We start from the raw sequence: 18,434 nt of genomic DNA on the forward strand, positions 1-18,434 counted from the left end.
ACAATACACCCCACACCACCTCGAAGGGAAGCTGTAGCCCCCTTAAGAACACATGGGAGATAACAGAGAGCAGAGGGAATGAAGGTGGCCAAACAACACCCATGAGAGGGAACCCCAAGGATGCCTCCCCACCTCAGGTGCCAAGAGAGGGTAAAACGAAGAAGAGCCAAGAGGCTATGTATCTACTCACCCCAGGGTAGATACCCCAGCTCTCTTGAGGATCCTGTTCCTGGAGCCTTCATGAAGCAGACAGTCACCCTGGATCATGGATGCCTGCAAGTGGCCATTTTATACCTCAAACATCTCTGTCTCCAGTGTAGACAAGAAGCTCTGAACCCCTGACCTCTCCTGCACCTTGGGCCCATGCAGAACTAGGTCCTGTCTCTCACAACATCATACATACATCTGGACATTTAGAATGCTCTCCTGAATCCTCTTTTTTCCAGTTCCACGGTCCCTTGCAGGCCTCCATGACTTTCTTGCACACTAACCTAAAGGGCATGGCTATAGCTGTTTTTCATTGCCTAAAGGGCGTGGCTATGTCTATTTTTCATTGCCTAAAGGGCGTGGCTATATCTATTTTTCATTGCCTAAAGGGCGTGGCTATAGCTGTTTTTCATTGCCTTCCTCTGGCAGCTGCCTAGACTTATGGCTTACCTGCTCTATTGTTTTTCTCACAGACCTTCATAAAGTGGTTGTGAAATGTCTCTCTGAGTCCATTTTTAAAACACTCCAGTAAACAAGTTGGTGTTGGTGTTGAGGCAGCAATTCCCCTGGCAGAGTGATGGCATCCCCAGTCCTGAGGGCTGAGTCCAGGCAGGGCATCCAGCCAAGTTTTAAAGGCCTGAGAGCAGAGTCCAACACCTTTTGACATGCCTAGGGCATGTCAATTTGCTGTTTGCTGCTACTGCAGGAAGGCAACCTATGAGGCTGGAGCTAACAGACAGGGAAGGTCAGGGCCGGAGCTCCTGGAGGACCTGTGAGCTGAGCCTGAGACCCTGGACACTAGTAGTGGCTGAGGCAGAATGCCCAAGCATTCATGAAGAGGAGAAAGAGTCTGGGGCAAGAGGAGATGAAGCATGGTGGTCTTCCTGAGAGCTCCTGTGTGGCTGGTCTCATTTCAGGCTGGGCTGAGATCCAGGTGGGAGTGCTGGGGACTTGAGAAGTAGGTAAGAATACTTGTGGCTTTGGGTGTGGTAGCACATGCCTTTATTCCTCGCACTTGGGTCAGGAGGTAGAGGCAGGTTGAGCATAATTTATAGACCAGGCTGGCCTGGAACTCAGAGATCCTCTGCCACCCCAGTAGTGCTGGGACTAAAGCTGTGCACCACCAGCCACCACTGTCTGGTGTGTGGTTTTGCCTTTATGTGGGTTCTGGTGATTGAACTCTGGTCTTAAGGCTTGGACAGCAAGTGCTTTTATCTGCGAAGCAAGAGCAATAACTGTTCTTGACTCCAGAATCTTACAGACTCTCCTAAAGAGACACCTTAGGAGCCTCTCTCCAGCTCTGAAGGTCTCTCTTTCTTAATTTTTTTTTACAGTGGTGTTGAGAGGTTGTCATAGTTAGTTTCCATCGTTCATTACACACACACTAGTCATCTGGGAAGAGGGAGCTTTGACTGAGGAATTGTCCCCATCGTATTAGCCTGTGCACATGTTGCATGAGGCATTTTCTTGACTAATATAGGATGGCCCAGACAACTGTGGGTGGTGCTACCCCTGGGCTGGTGGTCTGGGTTGTATAAGAATGCAGACTGAGCAAGCCATGAGGAACAAGCCAGTAAACAGCGTTCCTTCAAGACCTCTGCTTGAGTTCCTGCCTCCCAGTTCCTGCCCTGCTCAAGTTCCTGCCCTGGTCTTCCTCCACGAAGGAGTATGACCTCTAAGTCTAATAAATTCTTTCTCCCCAGGGTGCTTTTGGTTGTGGCTTTTATCACAGCAATTGGCAAACTAGAACAGAGTCTCTGTCATGTGGAGCTGTGGGCATTGGCATATAATTTGTATATAAACATATTTGAAGATGTTGAAAAACTTTGAAAGGTTTCCAATGACTCTCACCAAATTGTATCTGTAAGAGATTGGCTGACTTGTGAAAACGTGTGTATATTATCTGCCCAGAAATAGACAAGATACTACACTACCTTCACCCTAACAATGTTTCCCGTTTAATGTGCCGCTACATAAAAATGAGCACAGAAAAGTTCCAAGCTGGACCCACAGGCCACACTAACCACCTGGACTCTGCGTACTATCCCTTGAGGTTTTATCCTTGCTCAAAAGCCACCCTCCCCTCCCCAGGCCTTCCCTTTGCCTTGTAGCCTTGAATTACTGTGTGTTGTGATTGAACATTACTAGATCAGCACTGTAAAAATAGCAGAGCAAAAACAGAATCCTCACATATTCCTAAGCAGCAAGCTGCCCAACAGCAACCCGGAAGTATCCCAAGAAGGGATATTATATATACATATTACAATGGATAATGCATCTATTTTAGGGGTGAGAAGACTCTCCTGGTATTGAACAACTCCATTCTTCCATTGTGGGTGCCCTTCCCTTCAGAAAGACCATCAAGGGTCACTGGGCTCATGAGAAGGTCACCCAACTGCCTTGACCGGTTAAGGAGTTCCTGGAACAGCATGGTGTCCCACCATCTCACTTTAAAGAGCATGGGTAGAGATGGCTGGAGAGATGACAGGGCCATTCAGAGAATATGCTGCCCTTGCAGAGGACCCCCACGTTGATTCCCAGACTCACATCAGGCAGCTCACAACCACGTGTATCTCCAGCTATTGGGGATGGAGGCACACACACACACACACACACACACACACACTAAACATTAATAAACACACACACATATAAAACATTAATAAAATGTTTTAAAGTAGCAAAGGGCAGGGGTTCAAGAAGGACCTGGGCAAATATCTAGGCCAAGTTCGACAGGCCTCTTTCTTTCCCCTCCCCCCGCAGAGTGGGACAAGGCAGATGGGGAATGTGTGTGCAGCAAACGAAGGCCACTAGCCTCCCCCTGCTCCCAAGTTACCAGAGGCTGGTGGGACAACAGCATCCACAAGTGGACACTCCCCTTCCTCCTCTTTTCCTTTGCTTCCCAAGGGTGGGGGACAGTTCAGTGTCGAACTAATGAGTACCTCAAGGGAATGGTCAAACTTTCCAAGGACGCTTGTTCGTGTTTTGATTCGGTGTACTCCTGAGCAAACACCAGGCTGATGGAAGACAATTCAGACTGGCCAAAGAGTTGGCTCCTCCCACACTGCCCAGCTTAGGTGAGGGCAGATGCGCACAAGCTCCAACCCTTGGCCCTAAGGAGCGAGGCAAGATGACTTAAAGAGTGCGAGGTCCCGGCAGGCTCCTCTTCTTTGGGGGCAGCCAACGAAATCCAGCTCTCTGAGTCCTCCTCCTTTAACATGAGTCCATGTTAAAGAGGAAGTGACATTTGGAAGGGGGACAGATGGGGCTGGTAGTGGGCCACCTTTTCGAATACCTGGAGGAAGAAGGTGGAACAGACGAGCCAACCATCTTAGGTGCAAGTTCCCAAGAGAAATGGGAGTCCTACTTACTGTGTCAGGCTAGGAGACTTGCCTTAAATGCCCTGTGTCCCCCGAGCTCGGATTGGCACACAAGGAGCTAAGCACAGTGAAAGGAAGAGATAAGGGGTTGACTCACGCCCCGGGAAGTTCATACAGGACTTCCCCCGGACCCCAGCACTGGGAGAGTGTCAATCAGTCCTGGGTACTTTGAGAGTCAGCAGGTCCCACACAGCCCCTCAGACCCTGACAGAGAAGCCTTCAGCTGCTCCAGAACACTGACCAGTGATCACTCACAGGAATGCGAAAGGGACAGAATTACTCCGAACTTCCTGGTGTTGCGCTAAGACAACGGTGTGCTGTTGTGGCTTTTCTCCCTCTCTTTCTGTTACTTTTGAGGTTTAGAATCCGCCGCAGTCTGTCTTTTATAACGATCCCAACTCTAGCTCATGCCTCTCCCTCCACTTAGATTGCGGGAAATTTTTTCATTAATTTATAATAAAGAGCAGTATAGAGTAATGAAAAAAAAAAACGAAGGCAGAGAATCCGACTTTAGCTAGCTGCTTACAACAAATATGATTCTGTTAATAACTTCACAGGTATTTAAAATTACATCTGAATTTATAAAAAAAAAAAACTAGATATTACAAGGCGAACAGGAAACGAGTCTGGAAAGAGAGGCGTGGCTACATCAGCTTGAACATTCATTCAGTCAAAACTGGCAGGCGCCCGCGTGCTTGCAGCGAGTGAGGATTGGAGCAAGCCATGATTGGATTCCCCGTGTCGATCTCCAGTCTGAGACCCTGGTTCCCTTCGCTATTGCTGTTGCTGAATATGTCCCTGCAGGTGAGTAGATACAGCCCTGGGAAGCTGAGATTCCTGTCTGGGCACCGGATCCCCGGGCTACAGAGGAAAGCGACAGGCAGCGGCGAACTGGCCTGAACTGGTCGCGGGCTTTGCGGTGACCCGCCAGCCAACCAACACCTTGGAACCTCGCCTACTCTTAAGTGGTCAGGAATGAGTTGGAGGTTTCGGGGTGGGGGGTGGGGATGGAGCAGAGGCAGGGATGGGCAAGCGCGCAGCCAGGAGAAAGGCGCGTTGGGACAAGATGGACAGGACTCTCTCTTTCTCGGAAAGTCACCGAAAGCGCACGACTTTCTCCCAAAGCTTCGCCGGTAGCTCACTGGTATGGGCCAGCGCACGCTCTCAGACGTGCACCTCGGGTGGATCCAGCCCGGCTGGTCTTGGGGTATAGGACCTGTGTGGAATGGATGACTGTGCCTTTCCTGGGCCTTTCTGATCTCTGTCAAGTTCATCCCGAGATTGCTCCTTGTCTCTTTAATAGTAAACTGCAGTTAAACCTAAGTTAGTGGGCAGCCTGCTCTACACATAGAAAGGCTGGAAAAAACAAACAAACAAGCAAAACTGTAATCCTGTAAATGACATTTTGGTTACAGCCAACTTCATTTTATGACAATTTTCTCATAAGACTCTTAAAAACCAAAAACAAGCAGAAAAAGATTTGGTGTTTTTCCCTTACAACTTTATTAAAAAAAAGAGATACATGTACAGATTATTAAAAGCATTTTAGCATAAAACTATATGAATATATTTTTGTCAGTACTTGATTTATTTTTAAAGGTTTGATAGTATGCATTGAAATCTTACTATTTAAAATGATCATAAAGTATATGTAAAACAAAATGTAACATGGAAATAGTCAAAGTTTTCTTGGTGTGTAAAGATTAAACATAATGATTTTTAACCTCCAAAATTTGCCACAAGGGTATCTTCTTAGCTCTTGAGTTATTAATGATTTAAGGTCTAGGTGTACCCCACTCTGAGAGGATGCTATACACTAATTGTTTTGGGGGGGTTGTTTTTCTCCTAAGGAGGACTGAGGCTTCCACTTTTTGGCCTTTTTTGGCCTTCCTTTTTTTTTTTTTTTTTGAGCTTCATATGATCTGTGAGTTGTCTGGGGTATTCAGAGCTTTCTGGAGCTAGTATCCAATTATCAGTGACTGCATATTATGTCTGTTCTTTTGCGACTGGGTTACCTCAAAAACCTGTAAGGATATACATTTGTGCAACACATTTAGATCTTTAGCTACAACAACAAAAACAAAATAATCCTTAGGTTGTTCTAAGATAATATCTGAGCAGTCAGAGAGCATCTACTGTTTTTTAAAGTAGGCTATTTTTAAAACCACCTAGGGGCTGGTTAACAGTACTTCCTTGCTGGCTGTTGCCAGCCGCTTTAGCAGAAATGAACTCAGAGGATCCAGCTTCCGTGGAGATTTCCTGGGCAAGCCACCAGCAGATACACAACTCAGAGGTAGCTTACCTTCAGAGTTCAAAGTTCACAGCACTTTTGCGGACTGCAAATAGATTTCATAAGTTCCAGGGCAGTACCCAGACTTCACACTGGATAGCCCTTGATCCTGAAATCTCTGCTCCTGCCTACTAGGGCTCTGGAGCTCCATGCCTGCCCAAGCACCGCCTCAGAAGTCTTGGTCCTGCATTTTATCCTCCAGAAATCCCCAGAAACAATCTAGATAAACAATATGAGGGTCTTTTTTTTTAAGGTTGTGGTAAAGTGATGACTGACTCAATATCGCAAAAAGAAGGTACTCCAAAGAAAGACTGAGGATGAGCTGGGCATGGTAATGCATGCCCTTAATTCTACCAACTGAGAGATGAGGTAGACAGATGGTTGTGAATTTGGGGCTAGCCTGGTCTTCATAGTGGTTTCAAGAACAGTCAGAACTGCGTTTGAGACACTGTCTGTAAAAGTCAAAAATAAAAATAAAAGACTGGAGATAACATCTCTTTAAAGAATTAAAAAAACAGACTATCCTCAAAGAATATTGAAATTAAAAATATATATGGGGTAAGTGCAGTTTTGTTATGTTTTGTTTTGTTTTTTGGTCTTTTGAGACAGGATTTCTCTGTGTAGCCCTGACTGTCCTGAAGCTTACGCTATAGACCAGGCTGGCCTTGAACACAGAGATCTACCTGCTGGAATTAAAGACATGGGCTATAAAGATATCCTAACAAACCCACCATCTGACCTGTGGTCACATCCTTCCTAAGTGAAAGCACAAGGGCTGGAGAGGTTGCTCAGTGGTTAGAGCACTGACAGCTCTTCCAGAGGTCCTGAGTTCAAATCCCAGCAACCACATGGTGGCTCACAACCATCTGTAATGGGAACTTATGCCCTCTTCTGGTGTGACCAAAGACAGCTACAGTCAACTCATATAAATAAATAACTCTTTAAAGACAGCTACAGTGTACTAGTATACATAAAATAATAAACAATTCTTTAAGGAGAAAGAAAAAAAAAACAGAGTTCTCACTCCTTTGTCTCTTTGCAAGTTGTCCTGCCTGCTGCCTCCATCTGTAGTCCCACCATAGGGAAGCAGGCGTCAAAGTTTGAGGTTTGAGTGACAGGATCCTAGTAGGTTACAAGTTGTGCTAGAACATGCACTGCTGGCTGCTGGAAGTGAACTAGGGGTGGGATGCGGGACATGGTGCTGTTGTGCAAACAAACAGCCAAGAGCTGCCAGACTTGGCAGTGATGGATTCTGCAACCTTCTCTGGGCAACTGCAGGCTTCAGAGTTCTACAGCATAGCATCAGCTCTGCGCAAGGAGGCCCTACCTTGGTACCTCCTTCTCCACCATCATCTAAACCATCCTCTGAGGTTACCAATAAATATAAGCTGCCCCTTGTCCTTTTCCACCCACAGGTAATTGCTATGCTAGAATCACACTCCAGACAGAGCCAGAATCTCTTCGACTGTAATGCTAGTGAATACTTGTCTAATGGCCTCTGCTGCGAGTTCTGTCCTGCAGGTGAGTTCTTCACTGGGACCCAGTGCTAGACATAGGTGGCCTTTGAACACACCAGAGACTGTACAAGATGAGGAGGATGTGAACCAGGGAGCTCAACTCAGCCTACTCTTTCAAATTCTAGGAAATTCCTCCTAAGCCAAGTACACAGAGCCGCACTAAGCATTGGTGTGAGTAGTCATAGCAAGGTCTCACAAATGTAGGGTCACCCAACTGTCCACCCTGCAAGGCATGGTCCATAGCCAAAGGCACCCAGATGAAAAGGAGCTGGGAGGGTGAATTGCATCTACCTGTTCTTGCCATGGGCACCAGGATACCTCCAACCCCCACTGCCACCACTTCAATGGAGAAAGTGGAGCTGGAACATCTTAAGTAGCCCTGCTGTGGTCACACTCTATCTTGGTGGCAGTGTCTGTCCTTGTGATCCCAGCCAACAGAGCATGTGCTCTGTATCAGGAACCCTGGTTATGTAATTTTTTTTTTTTTTCTGGGGAGATGTGAACACCAACTGTTCACTCCAGATAACAGGAAGTGGTAAGAGTCACTGAGAACAAACCAAAGTGTGGTTTAGTGAACCATTGAGTTTATGGGGGTCGCTTTCAGGCCCATAGGTGACTAAGGTAACTGCATATTGTAATCATACCCCAGCATGGGTGACAACTTACTAGAGTTGTATGCCCAAAGCTCTCTGCACAGCTTACAGGGAGCCAGAGTCTCTTTTCTAGAGATTGTTTAAGGTCTTCTGTTGCTGTGAAAAGACACCATGACAACTTTTATATAGGGATGCATGTAACTGGGGCTGGATTAGAGTTTGAAAGGTTTGGTCCGTTATCACAGTGGCAGGAAGCCTGACTGCAGTTAGGCTTGAAATAGATAAAAGTGGTGTTGGAGAAGGAGCTGAGAGTTCTACATCTGTATACAAAGGTAGCAGAAAAAGACAAACACTGAGCCTGGTGGCTTGGATCCTTGAAACTGCAAAGCCCAGCCCCAGTGACACATACTTCCTCCAAAGCCACACCTCTTAACCCTTTCAAATAGTGTCACTCCCTGGTGACAAAGGATTCAAATATATGAGCCCATGGGAGCCATTCTTATGCAAACCACCAACCTGGTAACTTCCTGAGCTTCAGAGCCCGTAAGCTTGAGTGGCTTCCTGAGTCCTCCCTTCAGGAGCCCCATTCAGAGGAGGAACTCCACAAGAGTCAGTAACTCCCTGGAACTTTCTCCAAGGACCCAGAACGTGCATACAAGCTGCCACCTTCCTAGTTAGAACTCATTACAACAAAAGGTTAAAATCACCACCACAATAAAGAAGAAATTAGATTTCCTGACGGCAAAGATCAAACTTGCCCCAATGAACTTGACATCCCTAATCCCAATGAAGTATTCTAATGATAATGTTGCCCCCTTTCCAACCCCTGACTTTATTCAGGGATCTCTTTCTTTTTCTCTGTCACTTTTTATCTTGTATCTAGTGTTAGGGGGTTGAAAGGGTGGAAGAAAAGGGGTAGAGAAGGGTGGGAGAAAGAAGAACCCACAAAGTAGCCAAATCTGTCATCTGTTAATACAAATGTACCAGAAATCGTGACATGCCCCAGATTGCCATGGGACACCTAAGCCCACTGAAGGGAAGCTCTCCTGGACCCACACCCTATCTCCTGCTCTGTCACCCCAGATAAATCACTTATCTTATTGTTTCTTAGGCTCCTGTGCATAGCAGAGCTCTCCTTGCAAAGTCTAGTTTCCAGCTGTTGGGAGAGTCAAGTGAATCTGGATCCAGTATAGGCCAGAGTGAGAGCCTCAGTTTTTCCCCTCCTTCCCCCTCCCTGAAGCAGATCAGAGGGGTTCCTCTGGAGACAGAGCACAGAGTGCTAAATAAAGATGCACATTAATTTTGCCAAGTTCAGTCTATCAGCCTGGATTCTATGCAGGCACACTATGGCTAACCTTGCCAGGCAGAGTCAGCCTGTTCCCTGCTACTTCCTGACATTCCTTCAGAAGGCCATTTCCTGACACCAGAAGACAAGTACGTTTGAAACCAGTGCTGCAGACAGTGGCAGGCACTACAGGGGTACTGTACTCTGTTCCCAAAACTGGCCACTCACGTCAGCCTCAATCCTAAAATTTGGTGTTTGATTTTTAACATTCTTTTATGGCCACTCATGTTCTTGTTTCAAGTTGGTTTGTTTCTAAAAGAAAGCAGGGCTAGAGGGATGGCTCAGCAGTCAAGAGAGCTGGTTGTTCTGGCTGGGGACCCAAGATTGCTCCAGTACACACATCAGGTGTCTTACAACCACCTGTGACTCCAGCTCCAGAGGCTCTAATGCTCTCTTTGCTCTCTATGGTGCCTACACATGTATGTGCAGACAGTTAACACACATTAACACAAACAATGAAAACAAGTCTTTACAACTGCAATCAACTTCTGTAAATGAAAAATTACTGATGACCAAATAGATAGAGTCAAACATCAAGACTCAGCCAGATGTCCATGTGGCTTGACTCACTGCAGGCCTAGATGAAGACCTGGACTGACCCTGCTGCCAACTCTGACCCTATCATATCTAAGTCTCCTCTCCACTGGATTCTGCATGTCTCTTACCTTGTGCTAGTGTCTGGGACTACTACTTCAGGGAACACATGAGAGTCACATGTTTTTGCTGGACCATATCATTTCCCCCATAGTTTATAGTTTTCTTTATAATTAATAGGAAAGAAATTCCAGAGTCACCTAAACGAGACTAGCACCACCATCACCTTCTCTTCCTCCTCTTCCTCTCCCTCCTCCTCTTCCTCTTCTTCCTCCTCATTCTCTCCTCCTTCTATTTCTCTTCATCCTCTTCCTCCGCCTTCTTTGGTTTTTAGAGAAATGTTTTTTTTTTTTTTTTTTTTTTTTTTTGTGTAGTCTTGGCTGTCCTGGCTTTGTAGACCAGGCTACCCTATAACTCACAGATATCTGCCTGCCTCTGCCTACCGAGTGCTTGGATTAAAGGTGTGTGCCACCATGCCTGGCTTCATCTGAACACTTCTAGCTTTGCAGCAGAACCTGAACCAAGACATACAACATGGTCCTAGGAGAACCTGCTAGGACAACAACAACAACAACAACAACGAAAAACTATCCTGCCTTAAGGCATGAGAAACTGAGGCAATGGTGTTCTAGGCCAGCCAGGACTATTAACTGAGCCTTTGTCTCAAAAACAAAAACAAAAAAGGAGAAAAAAAGAAGCTAAGCATGGCAGCACAGGCCCATTATCCCAGCACTCAGGAGGCTAATGCAGGAGGATTGCTGTGAGCTCTGGCCAACTTGAGCCATACTATGAAAGCCAGTATTAATGATTAATGCTACCACCAACAAAAAGAGGCCTGAGAAAGATGGTTCTTGGTAAGTGACAAGTTTATGGGGCAGTAAATGGAAGGGACCTGATTTTACTCAGGTCTCAACTACCTCTGGGAACACTGGGACTGCCACTGAAAGGGAAGACAAGGGGCTTGTGGTCCCAAGTCAGTTACTTGTGACAGCCACTGAGCCCAGCAGGGAGTCAGGAGCTCATTCTACTCACCCCAGGCTACCTTGGTCCCCTGAGGGTCAGATAACCACAGGACTAAGTGCAGCTCAGGGAGCCAGCAGCTCTTACAGATCCTCAAGCAGTTTGTGGCAGCCAGAGATTATTTTGAGCTTGTGCTAAACGTTAAGCCTACCTAGAGCACCATAGCCCCTTACCCCCTGTGTACCTGGGGCAAGTCTGATTCCATCTGCCTTTATCCCCAGGTACGTTTGTGCTGGAACCCTGCAGGATCCCCAATACCCAGGGGCAGTGTGAGAAATGTCACTCGGGATCGTTCACGGAGAGTGCTAATGGCTTGCGCTCTTGTATAGTTTGTTCTACCTGTGATAAAGGTGAGTATGGACTGAGTAGAGGCTGGACTAGCTGTGAAAACCAGCAATAGAATCAGAAGTACGTGAGTCCAGTACTGGGAATGGATAGTTATGAGTGATTGACGCCAGGATGCAGCCAGAGTCCCCACTGGCATAAAACTTTTTTCTTACAGGTGGGATGGTTATGCAACGTTTAATCCCAGCACACAGGAGGCAGAAGCAGCTGGTCTCTGTTTATACAGTGAGTTCTAGGGCAGTTCTAAAGGCTACACAGTGAGACCCTGTCTCAAAATAAAACCAAGTCAAAAATAATTCATTATGAGTAAGAGGGACTCTGTTAAAACAATGGCAGAAAAATCATAACCACAGCCTTCTGCCATTTATTTTTTAAGATAATTGTTCTCCTAATTGTCAGTTGAATGCAGAACCTAGCAAGACACATGCAGGTACCTAGGAAAATCACCTCTTTGTGGATAAGCAATCATGTGTGCAAGTTCCCAGACACAGAGAAGAGCTTAAAGAGTACAGAGGGCACACCAATCTGGGGAAGCAGTGGAGAGAAGAGGCCTATGCCTGCAGAAATCTTGACAGGATACAGAAAGATAATAAAACCTTTTTCAGAAACTTTAAGCAGGCTGAGCATGGTGCCATAGGCGTTGACTCCCAAGACTCTGGAGGCAGATCTCTGTGAGTTCAAGGCCAGCCTGACCAATATAGTGAGTTTAAAGACAGCCAGAGCTACATAGTGAGACTCTGCCCCAAACGAAATAAAACACAAACAAACAAACTATAAGCAATTGCTAGAGAAGTGAGCGCCGCTCAGTGATACAGTGCTTGCCTAGTATGCAAAAGACCTGGGTTTGTTCTCTGGCATTTTTAGGGGGAGTTCTGTTTTGTGGGTGTGTACATGTGTGTCTATGTACACATTGCCATGTCACCGAATCATGTTAAACTAGGTGGCAAAAACTACAATATCTCATGCTTCAGCCCTGTCATTTGCATCTACTGAGCATAGAGATGGAAGCAGGCTGAGTTCAGCAGCACATAGCTCTGGTCCCAGAGCTCAGGGAGGCAGATATTAAAAAGTCACTTCAGTGTGGAGGTTAATTGTAGAAATTGGGTTCCGGTTCTTCCTCCCAGTTCCGTGCTCCCAGAAACAAGACTCGTACTCAAAATATGTTTTCATATAGCTAGGCTCTTTTCTGGTTAGATCATAACTTAGAATAACCCATTTGTCTTAATCTACATTCTGCCACATGGCTGGCTACCTGTGCTCAGATACCATGTGTCTGTCTCCTCACATCTTTCTGGACCAATCTTCTGCCTGGTTCTATCCCGGAATTCTTTCTCTCTCCTGGTTGTTCCACCTCCTATTTCCTGCCTAAGCCATGGGCCATCAGACTTGTTACAGGTGCCACATCCATATATGTCCATAAGATAGTCTCTCTACACAGCCTGATCCATGTTGTGAGTTCTAGGACATCCAGAAAAATATTGTCTTGAACGAAAGGACAGAACCATATCCCATGATCACAGATCTCCTGATGCTATAAGACACCTGCAGAGAGCTGGACTGAGAGTCCTTCCTGCCTATGCTCCCTGTTGTACTCTGAGAAAGAACACTGCCTAGTTTCAGAGAATGGTGAGAGGTGACATTTGTAGCTTGAGTATTTATGGTGCACTAAATTATAAGCACAAGGTTAAAATGGAACACCCCAGTGGGAAAACCATATTCTTTTTAACCCATTGAGTAAGGCTCAGTGAAGAGAGGTGTACGCCCAGAGCCTAAGGACCCACCAGGGTTCTGGGTATATGGTCACTAGGTGCTCTTCAGCAATTAATAAGGTTTTTAAATAAGGCACCTTCAGAGATGTCTATTGGAGATGGTGGCCTCTGGTGGGGAACTTTGCCGGGCAGCAGTGGGCCTACAGATCAGGACCACCAGTGATGGAGTCATCCGGGCAGTTTGATGCTGTTGCACAGGAAACCAAACAATGGACCTCCCAAGTCGACATCTCAGATCTGGTTACCACTCTGGAGGCCCAAGGATGAGGATGCTCACAGCAGTACTGTTTAGCACTCAATACATCTGTGATGAGGATGTGAAGCTTTTACCAGGACACACTGTGTTCCTTTTGGGTGAGAGTGGGGTCTGTGTACATATGTGAGGGTTCTCACCTCAACCTGAACCTGTTCTTCCCTGGATTGCAGAACAGGAAATGGTAGCTGACTGCTCTGCCACCAGTGACCGAATTTGTCAGTGCCAAAGAGGTCATTACTACTATAACCCAGAACTTCCAGAGTTATGCCTCCCATGTACCAAGTAAGTACCACTGTGGCCTGGGTAGGTGATGGCTTTGTATGTTGCCTGAATAGCCTGTAAATGTCCAGGGAGAGGGACAGTCTGTATCATACTTTTGCAAGTGACATTGTGTGATGGAGACTTTGTGATCTGGGTGGTACAGGACTTCTTGCTGGAGATCTCCATGGCTAATGTCACTTGAGAGAAAGTAGACAGCACCTAGAAAGGGACTAGGTTTTCCTGAGTGATTTATTCCAGAGGGTTCTTCAGTGTATTTGGCTTTGGAAGGGCTGGGTAATGCCTCATTCATTCTCAGGAAGGTAGGACCGGGTTAAACTGTGTGGTGAAAAACTGCTGGGCAAAGTTTGGGGGACTCCTGTGGTTTTGCCCCTCAATAAGAGAGACTGTGTCACTCCAGTTAGATGAGTTGTTGAACCTTCTGACCACTAGGGGTGCCAGCATAAGCCACACGCAAAGGAGTGTTCATTGCTCTGGGGAATCTGGGGAATCTGATTCTCTTGACATAGGCTGGGTAGGCCTCTCCTTTTCCTCATTCCAAGGTCACCAAAGAAACTAGGGACATCAACAGAGGAGGAAACTGTAGTAAATGTCCTGTGTTAAGTGGTAATCACATGATACTGTCTGAGATGCCCGTGTGTCTGGTGACAGCCGTGTGGCCAGAACACTGTTTCAGATCTTAGATCATGATGCTGCTTGATGTGGTATAGAGTGGCATCATGCCTTGCTGGACATCTGCTGCTGATGGCAGGAGGGTTCTAGCAGGAAGAACTGAGGGTGTCTCTCTGCAGGTGTCCCCAAGGAAGTCCTGTCCTCCAGGAATGTAACTCTACGGCTAACACAGTGTGCAGTTGGTCTGCTTCAAGTAAGACAGATTTATTTTTAATTACTATGGCTGTCTTCTTACTGAATGAAAGTTCATGTATCATAGCATTAACTGTTTCAAAATGGACATCAAAGTGATACTGAATACAAGCCCCCCTATCTGTTACAGTATGTCCCCCAAAAGGATTTTGGCTATCTCAGAATGACCTGCCTCAATAGCTTGGTCTATCTGATGGTTCACAGAGGTAGAGTCCCCATGTGTAGCTTTTGTGTCTGGGTCCTTGAGTATCATGTTTTCTTTAAAAATATTTTAAAACACATATGGGTGTTTCGCTGCATGTATGCCTGTGCCATGTGTGTGCAGGATGTGTCAATTTACCTAGGACTGGAGTCACAGATGGTTAGGAGCTACCGTGTGCGTTCTGGGAGGTGAGCCTGGGTCCTCTGCAAGAACGCCTTAACCATCATGTATTAAGGCTGATCTAGGCTGAAGCTCTATCAGGGCCTCATACATTTTTGTGGCTGAGTCATCATGTACAACCCACATTGTCTCATTCCTGTGTTAATGGGCTTTTAATAATTTCTTACAATACATAGACCCTGGCATCAAACAGTTAGTGGGGAAAGGGCAGCCTCTTCCATAAGTAATGATAGCAAAAGAACCTATTCATGTGAACAAATGAAACTGAACCGTATGTATTTAACAATGTATGCAGAAATGAGGCCTTGGGCTGAATCTCAGTGGTAAGGTATTTTCCCAGCATATATGAAGCCCTAAATTCAATCCCTAGTACTGCCCAAAACACACACACACACACATACACACACACACACACACACACACACACACACACACACACAAAACCAAACAAACAAAAACAAAAAAGCAGTAAGTTCAACTGGGGCACACTGGCCATGGCCTATAATTCCAGCATTCTGTTCTTGAGTTGACAAAAATATTTTTTGTTTTTCCCACTTTTAGATCCCAGAAACCGGCTGCTCCTGCTGTTATCGCCTCTGTTTGTGCTACATTTTGCCATTGTTGTCTACTGTTGTTACCTAAGAAGATAAAGGTTTTACGAATGTTGTCTTAGCTATCATTTTATTGCTGAAGACACAGATGGGGACAACCTTTTTTGTGGTGTTTTTGAGACAGGGTTTGATGTGTTTATAAAAAGATAAAAAAGATGTGGGATATGTTCTGTGGAGGTGTGGTGAAGTGTAGGGGAAGGGGTGCCTCTGACAGGCTCATGTGAAGCATCCCTTCCCCCGAGGGACCAGCCACACGATGGTATAGTACAGAATAGAGTTTATTCAGAGCATGGAGAGGGCAGTTAAGAGGCAGAGAAATACAGTCAGAGAGAGAGAAGTAGAGGCCAGCCATGAGCACGTGGGGAGGGTATCGGGAAAGAGTGGGGGCAGAAAGTCAAAAGCAAGAGAAAAGCAAGACAGCAAGAGAACAAGATAGCATGAAGGTGAGGAGGGGGCAAGCAGCCCCTTTTATAGGGTCAGACATACCTGGCTGTTGCAGGTGTACTGGCTGGTTTTGTGTTAAATTGACACAAGCTAGAGTTATCACAGGAAAAAAAAAAGCCTCAGTTGAGGAAATGCCTCCATGAGTCCTAGCTGTAAGGCATTCTCTCAACTAGTGATCAAAGGGGGAGGGTCCAGCTCATTGTGTGTGGTGCCATCCTTGGGCTGGTAGACCTGGGTTCTATAGGAAAGCAAGCTGATCAAGCCAAGGGAAGCAAGCCAGTAAGTGACATCCCTCCATGGCCTCTGCATCAGCTCCTGTTTCCTGACCTGCTTGAGTTCCAGTTCTGACTTCATTTGGTGATGAACATCGATGAGGAAGTGTAAGCTGGATACTTTCTCCCCAACTTGCTTCTTGGTCATAATGTTAGTGCAGGAATAGAAACCCTGACTAAGACAAATTGGTACCAGCATAGTGCAATATTCTTGTGACAACCTGACCATGTTTTGGGGAGGACTGTGGAAGGACTTTGGAACTCTGAGCTAGAAAGAGCCATTGGAATATTAAGATCTCTGTGGGATGTTCTGTAGGAGCTTGGAAGATAATGTTGAGAACAGTGCAGAAGATGGAGGCCTGGCTTGTGAATTTTCAGAGGGAATATTAAAGACTTATCAGGGCTGTTGCTGTTTGATCATGAAGATTCTGTGGTTTTGGTTCACTGGAGCTGAAGACTCAGCTGTGATTAACAAGATACCAGAACTACTAAATTGAGAACTTTGCATTACTGGGACTATTGATGCAGGTCACCTGGACTAAGAAATTAGTGGTGATTAAGAAGAGACCAGCACCACTGAGGTGAAATCTTCTGGGAACTGTTTTCTGAGAGTACAAAGAGGCTGTATAGCCAAGGTTGTACCTCATGCTGTGGCTGGACTTGGTTATGTGTAAGAGTCACCCAGTTGGTACTGGTTTTGAAGACATGAAAGGGTCATGAAGAACAGCTGAGGCTCAGAACTCTGAGAGGCCATGGCAGGGCATTGGTGAAGGTGCAGCCTCAGTTGCAATTAATGCCCCAGGACTGAAGGGGTCACTCAAAGGAGTTAAGGCTTGGCAATATGAAGAGAGCCTGTGAGAGGCTATTGGTGAAGCCTAGTTGCAGCAGAAGACAACAGTGTTTTGGAGATGCCAGTACCATGAGATGACCAAGAACAGGCAGCTAGAGTCTAGAAGACAAGGTGTGTGCTACAAAGGGCAAAGCTGGAGAAGTGACTCAAGCCCTTGGAGGAGCCCAGAAGTTTGTGAGTGGATTCCAGACATCGGATGGTTAGAGTTTGATTTTGCTTTTTGATTGTGACTGTGCCCTAATGTTTTTCCCTCTTGAAAGAAGAAAGTATTTTAGTGTAGCCCACAGTTAAGAAACTTTGAACTGAAAAAAGACTTTGAATTTTAAAAGAGATTGGATATTTTTAAGGGGTTGAAATTTTAATATGTAAGGTTTTTTTTTTAAACTGTGGGATTCTTAAGGTTACTTAGATCTTGGGGATGAATAAGAAAGTAAGGGTTGAGGCTTACTAATGATGTGTTTGTGTGTCAAGTTGATAATGGGTCAATTGCACAGGCTGGTTTTTGTGTCAACTTGACACAAGCTAGAGTTATCACAGAGAAAGGAGCCACAGTTGAGGAAATGCCTCCATGAGATCCAGCTGTAAGGCATTTTCTCAACTAGTGATCAAGGGGGGAGGGTCCAGCCTATTGTGGTTGGTGCCATCCCTGGGTTGGTAGACCTGGGTTCTATAAAAAAGCAAGCTGAGCAAGCCAGGGGAAGCAAGCCAGTAAGTAACATCTCTCCATGGCCTCTGCACCAGTTCCTGCTTCCTGACCTGCTTGAGCTCCAGTCCTGACTTCTTTGGTGATGAACAGCAATGTGGAAGTGTAAGCTGAATAAACCCTTTTCTTCCCAACTTCCTTCTTGGTCGTGTTTGTGCGGGAATAGAAACCCTGACTAAGACACCAGGTAACTGTGAGGTAGAGCTTAGACAGAATACTAACATTCCCCCATTTTGGTTTAATGAAAAAGAAAAATTAGAGGTGATGGTGGAGCAGGAATAGAGTCAACACGATCTCTGACTACTTCATGCTTGCTTTGAAAGGGTGATGTGTCTCTAGGGAACCTAGAAAAGTGGGTATGGATCTGTTTGTCCAGTCTTGAGTTAGCTGTTTCCTTGTTGTCCAGGGTCTGTGGAACCACCTAAGGATAGGTCAGAAGGAACAGGGGTGGGGTCAGCCCTCTTGCTCTTATGCCAGAACCAGCTCTTCTATGATTTCCAGATGAGGAGTGGGGACAGTTCTGCACAGCCCTCTGACATTAATGTGTCCCCAAGCAGCAGCCCAGATCAGGGATATCTACCTGGACTTTGGCAGGAGACCCCTGCAGCTGCAGGACCAAATCAGTTACCTATAAGTGCTCCAGCTCAGCCTCACAGACTGCCAAAACTGGGTCTGCACACTCCTACCACCAGTTGGTCCCACATTCTAGACAC

General features: G+C 46.0%; 1 protein-coding gene across 2 annotated transcripts; it reads left to right on the forward strand.

Moving 5' to 3' along the window:
* Positions 1-938: 938 nt before the first annotated feature.
* On the forward strand, positions 939-17,808 carry LOC308418240 (tumor necrosis factor receptor superfamily member 23-like). 2 transcript variants are annotated; one of them, XM_080913625.1, is made up of 7 exons: positions 939-1,169; positions 4,145-4,391; positions 7,293-7,398; positions 11,168-11,296; positions 13,487-13,598; positions 14,387-14,460; positions 15,403-17,808. In XM_080913625.1, exons 2-7 carry the CDS (start codon positions 4,311-4,313, stop codon positions 15,489-15,491), a joined length of 591 nt encoding a protein of 196 aa, XP_080769751.1. In that variant the 5' UTR covers positions 939-1,169; positions 4,145-4,310; the 3' UTR covers positions 15,492-17,808. The 2 variants fall into 2 exon arrangements, with proteins under 2 accessions (XP_080769751.1, XP_080769752.1); XM_080913626.1 differs by having other exon boundaries at positions 939-1,141.
* The last annotated feature ends 626 nt before the right edge of the window (positions 17,809-18,434 follow it).

The sequence above is a fragment of the Micromys minutus genome (genome assembly GCF_963924665.1).
Source record: "Micromys minutus genome assembly, chromosome: 2".
Taxonomy (NCBI): domain Eukaryota; kingdom Metazoa; phylum Chordata; class Mammalia; order Rodentia; family Muridae; genus Micromys; species Micromys minutus.

Excerpts from the sequence above, each read along its gene's own strand:
- LOC308418240 (XM_080913625.1), top strand. The coding sequence starts at position 4,311 with ATGATTGGATTCCCCGTGTCGATCTCCAGTCTGAGACCCTGGTTCCCT. Across the intron at positions 4,392-7,292 it reads TGCTGAATATGTCCCTGCAG|GTAATTGCTATGCTAGAATC; the intron begins GTGAGTAGATAC and ends TTCCACCCACAG. Across the intron at positions 11,297-13,486 it reads TTGTTCTACCTGTGATAAAG|AACAGGAAATGGTAGCTGAC; the intron begins GTGAGTATGGAC and ends CCTGGATTGCAG.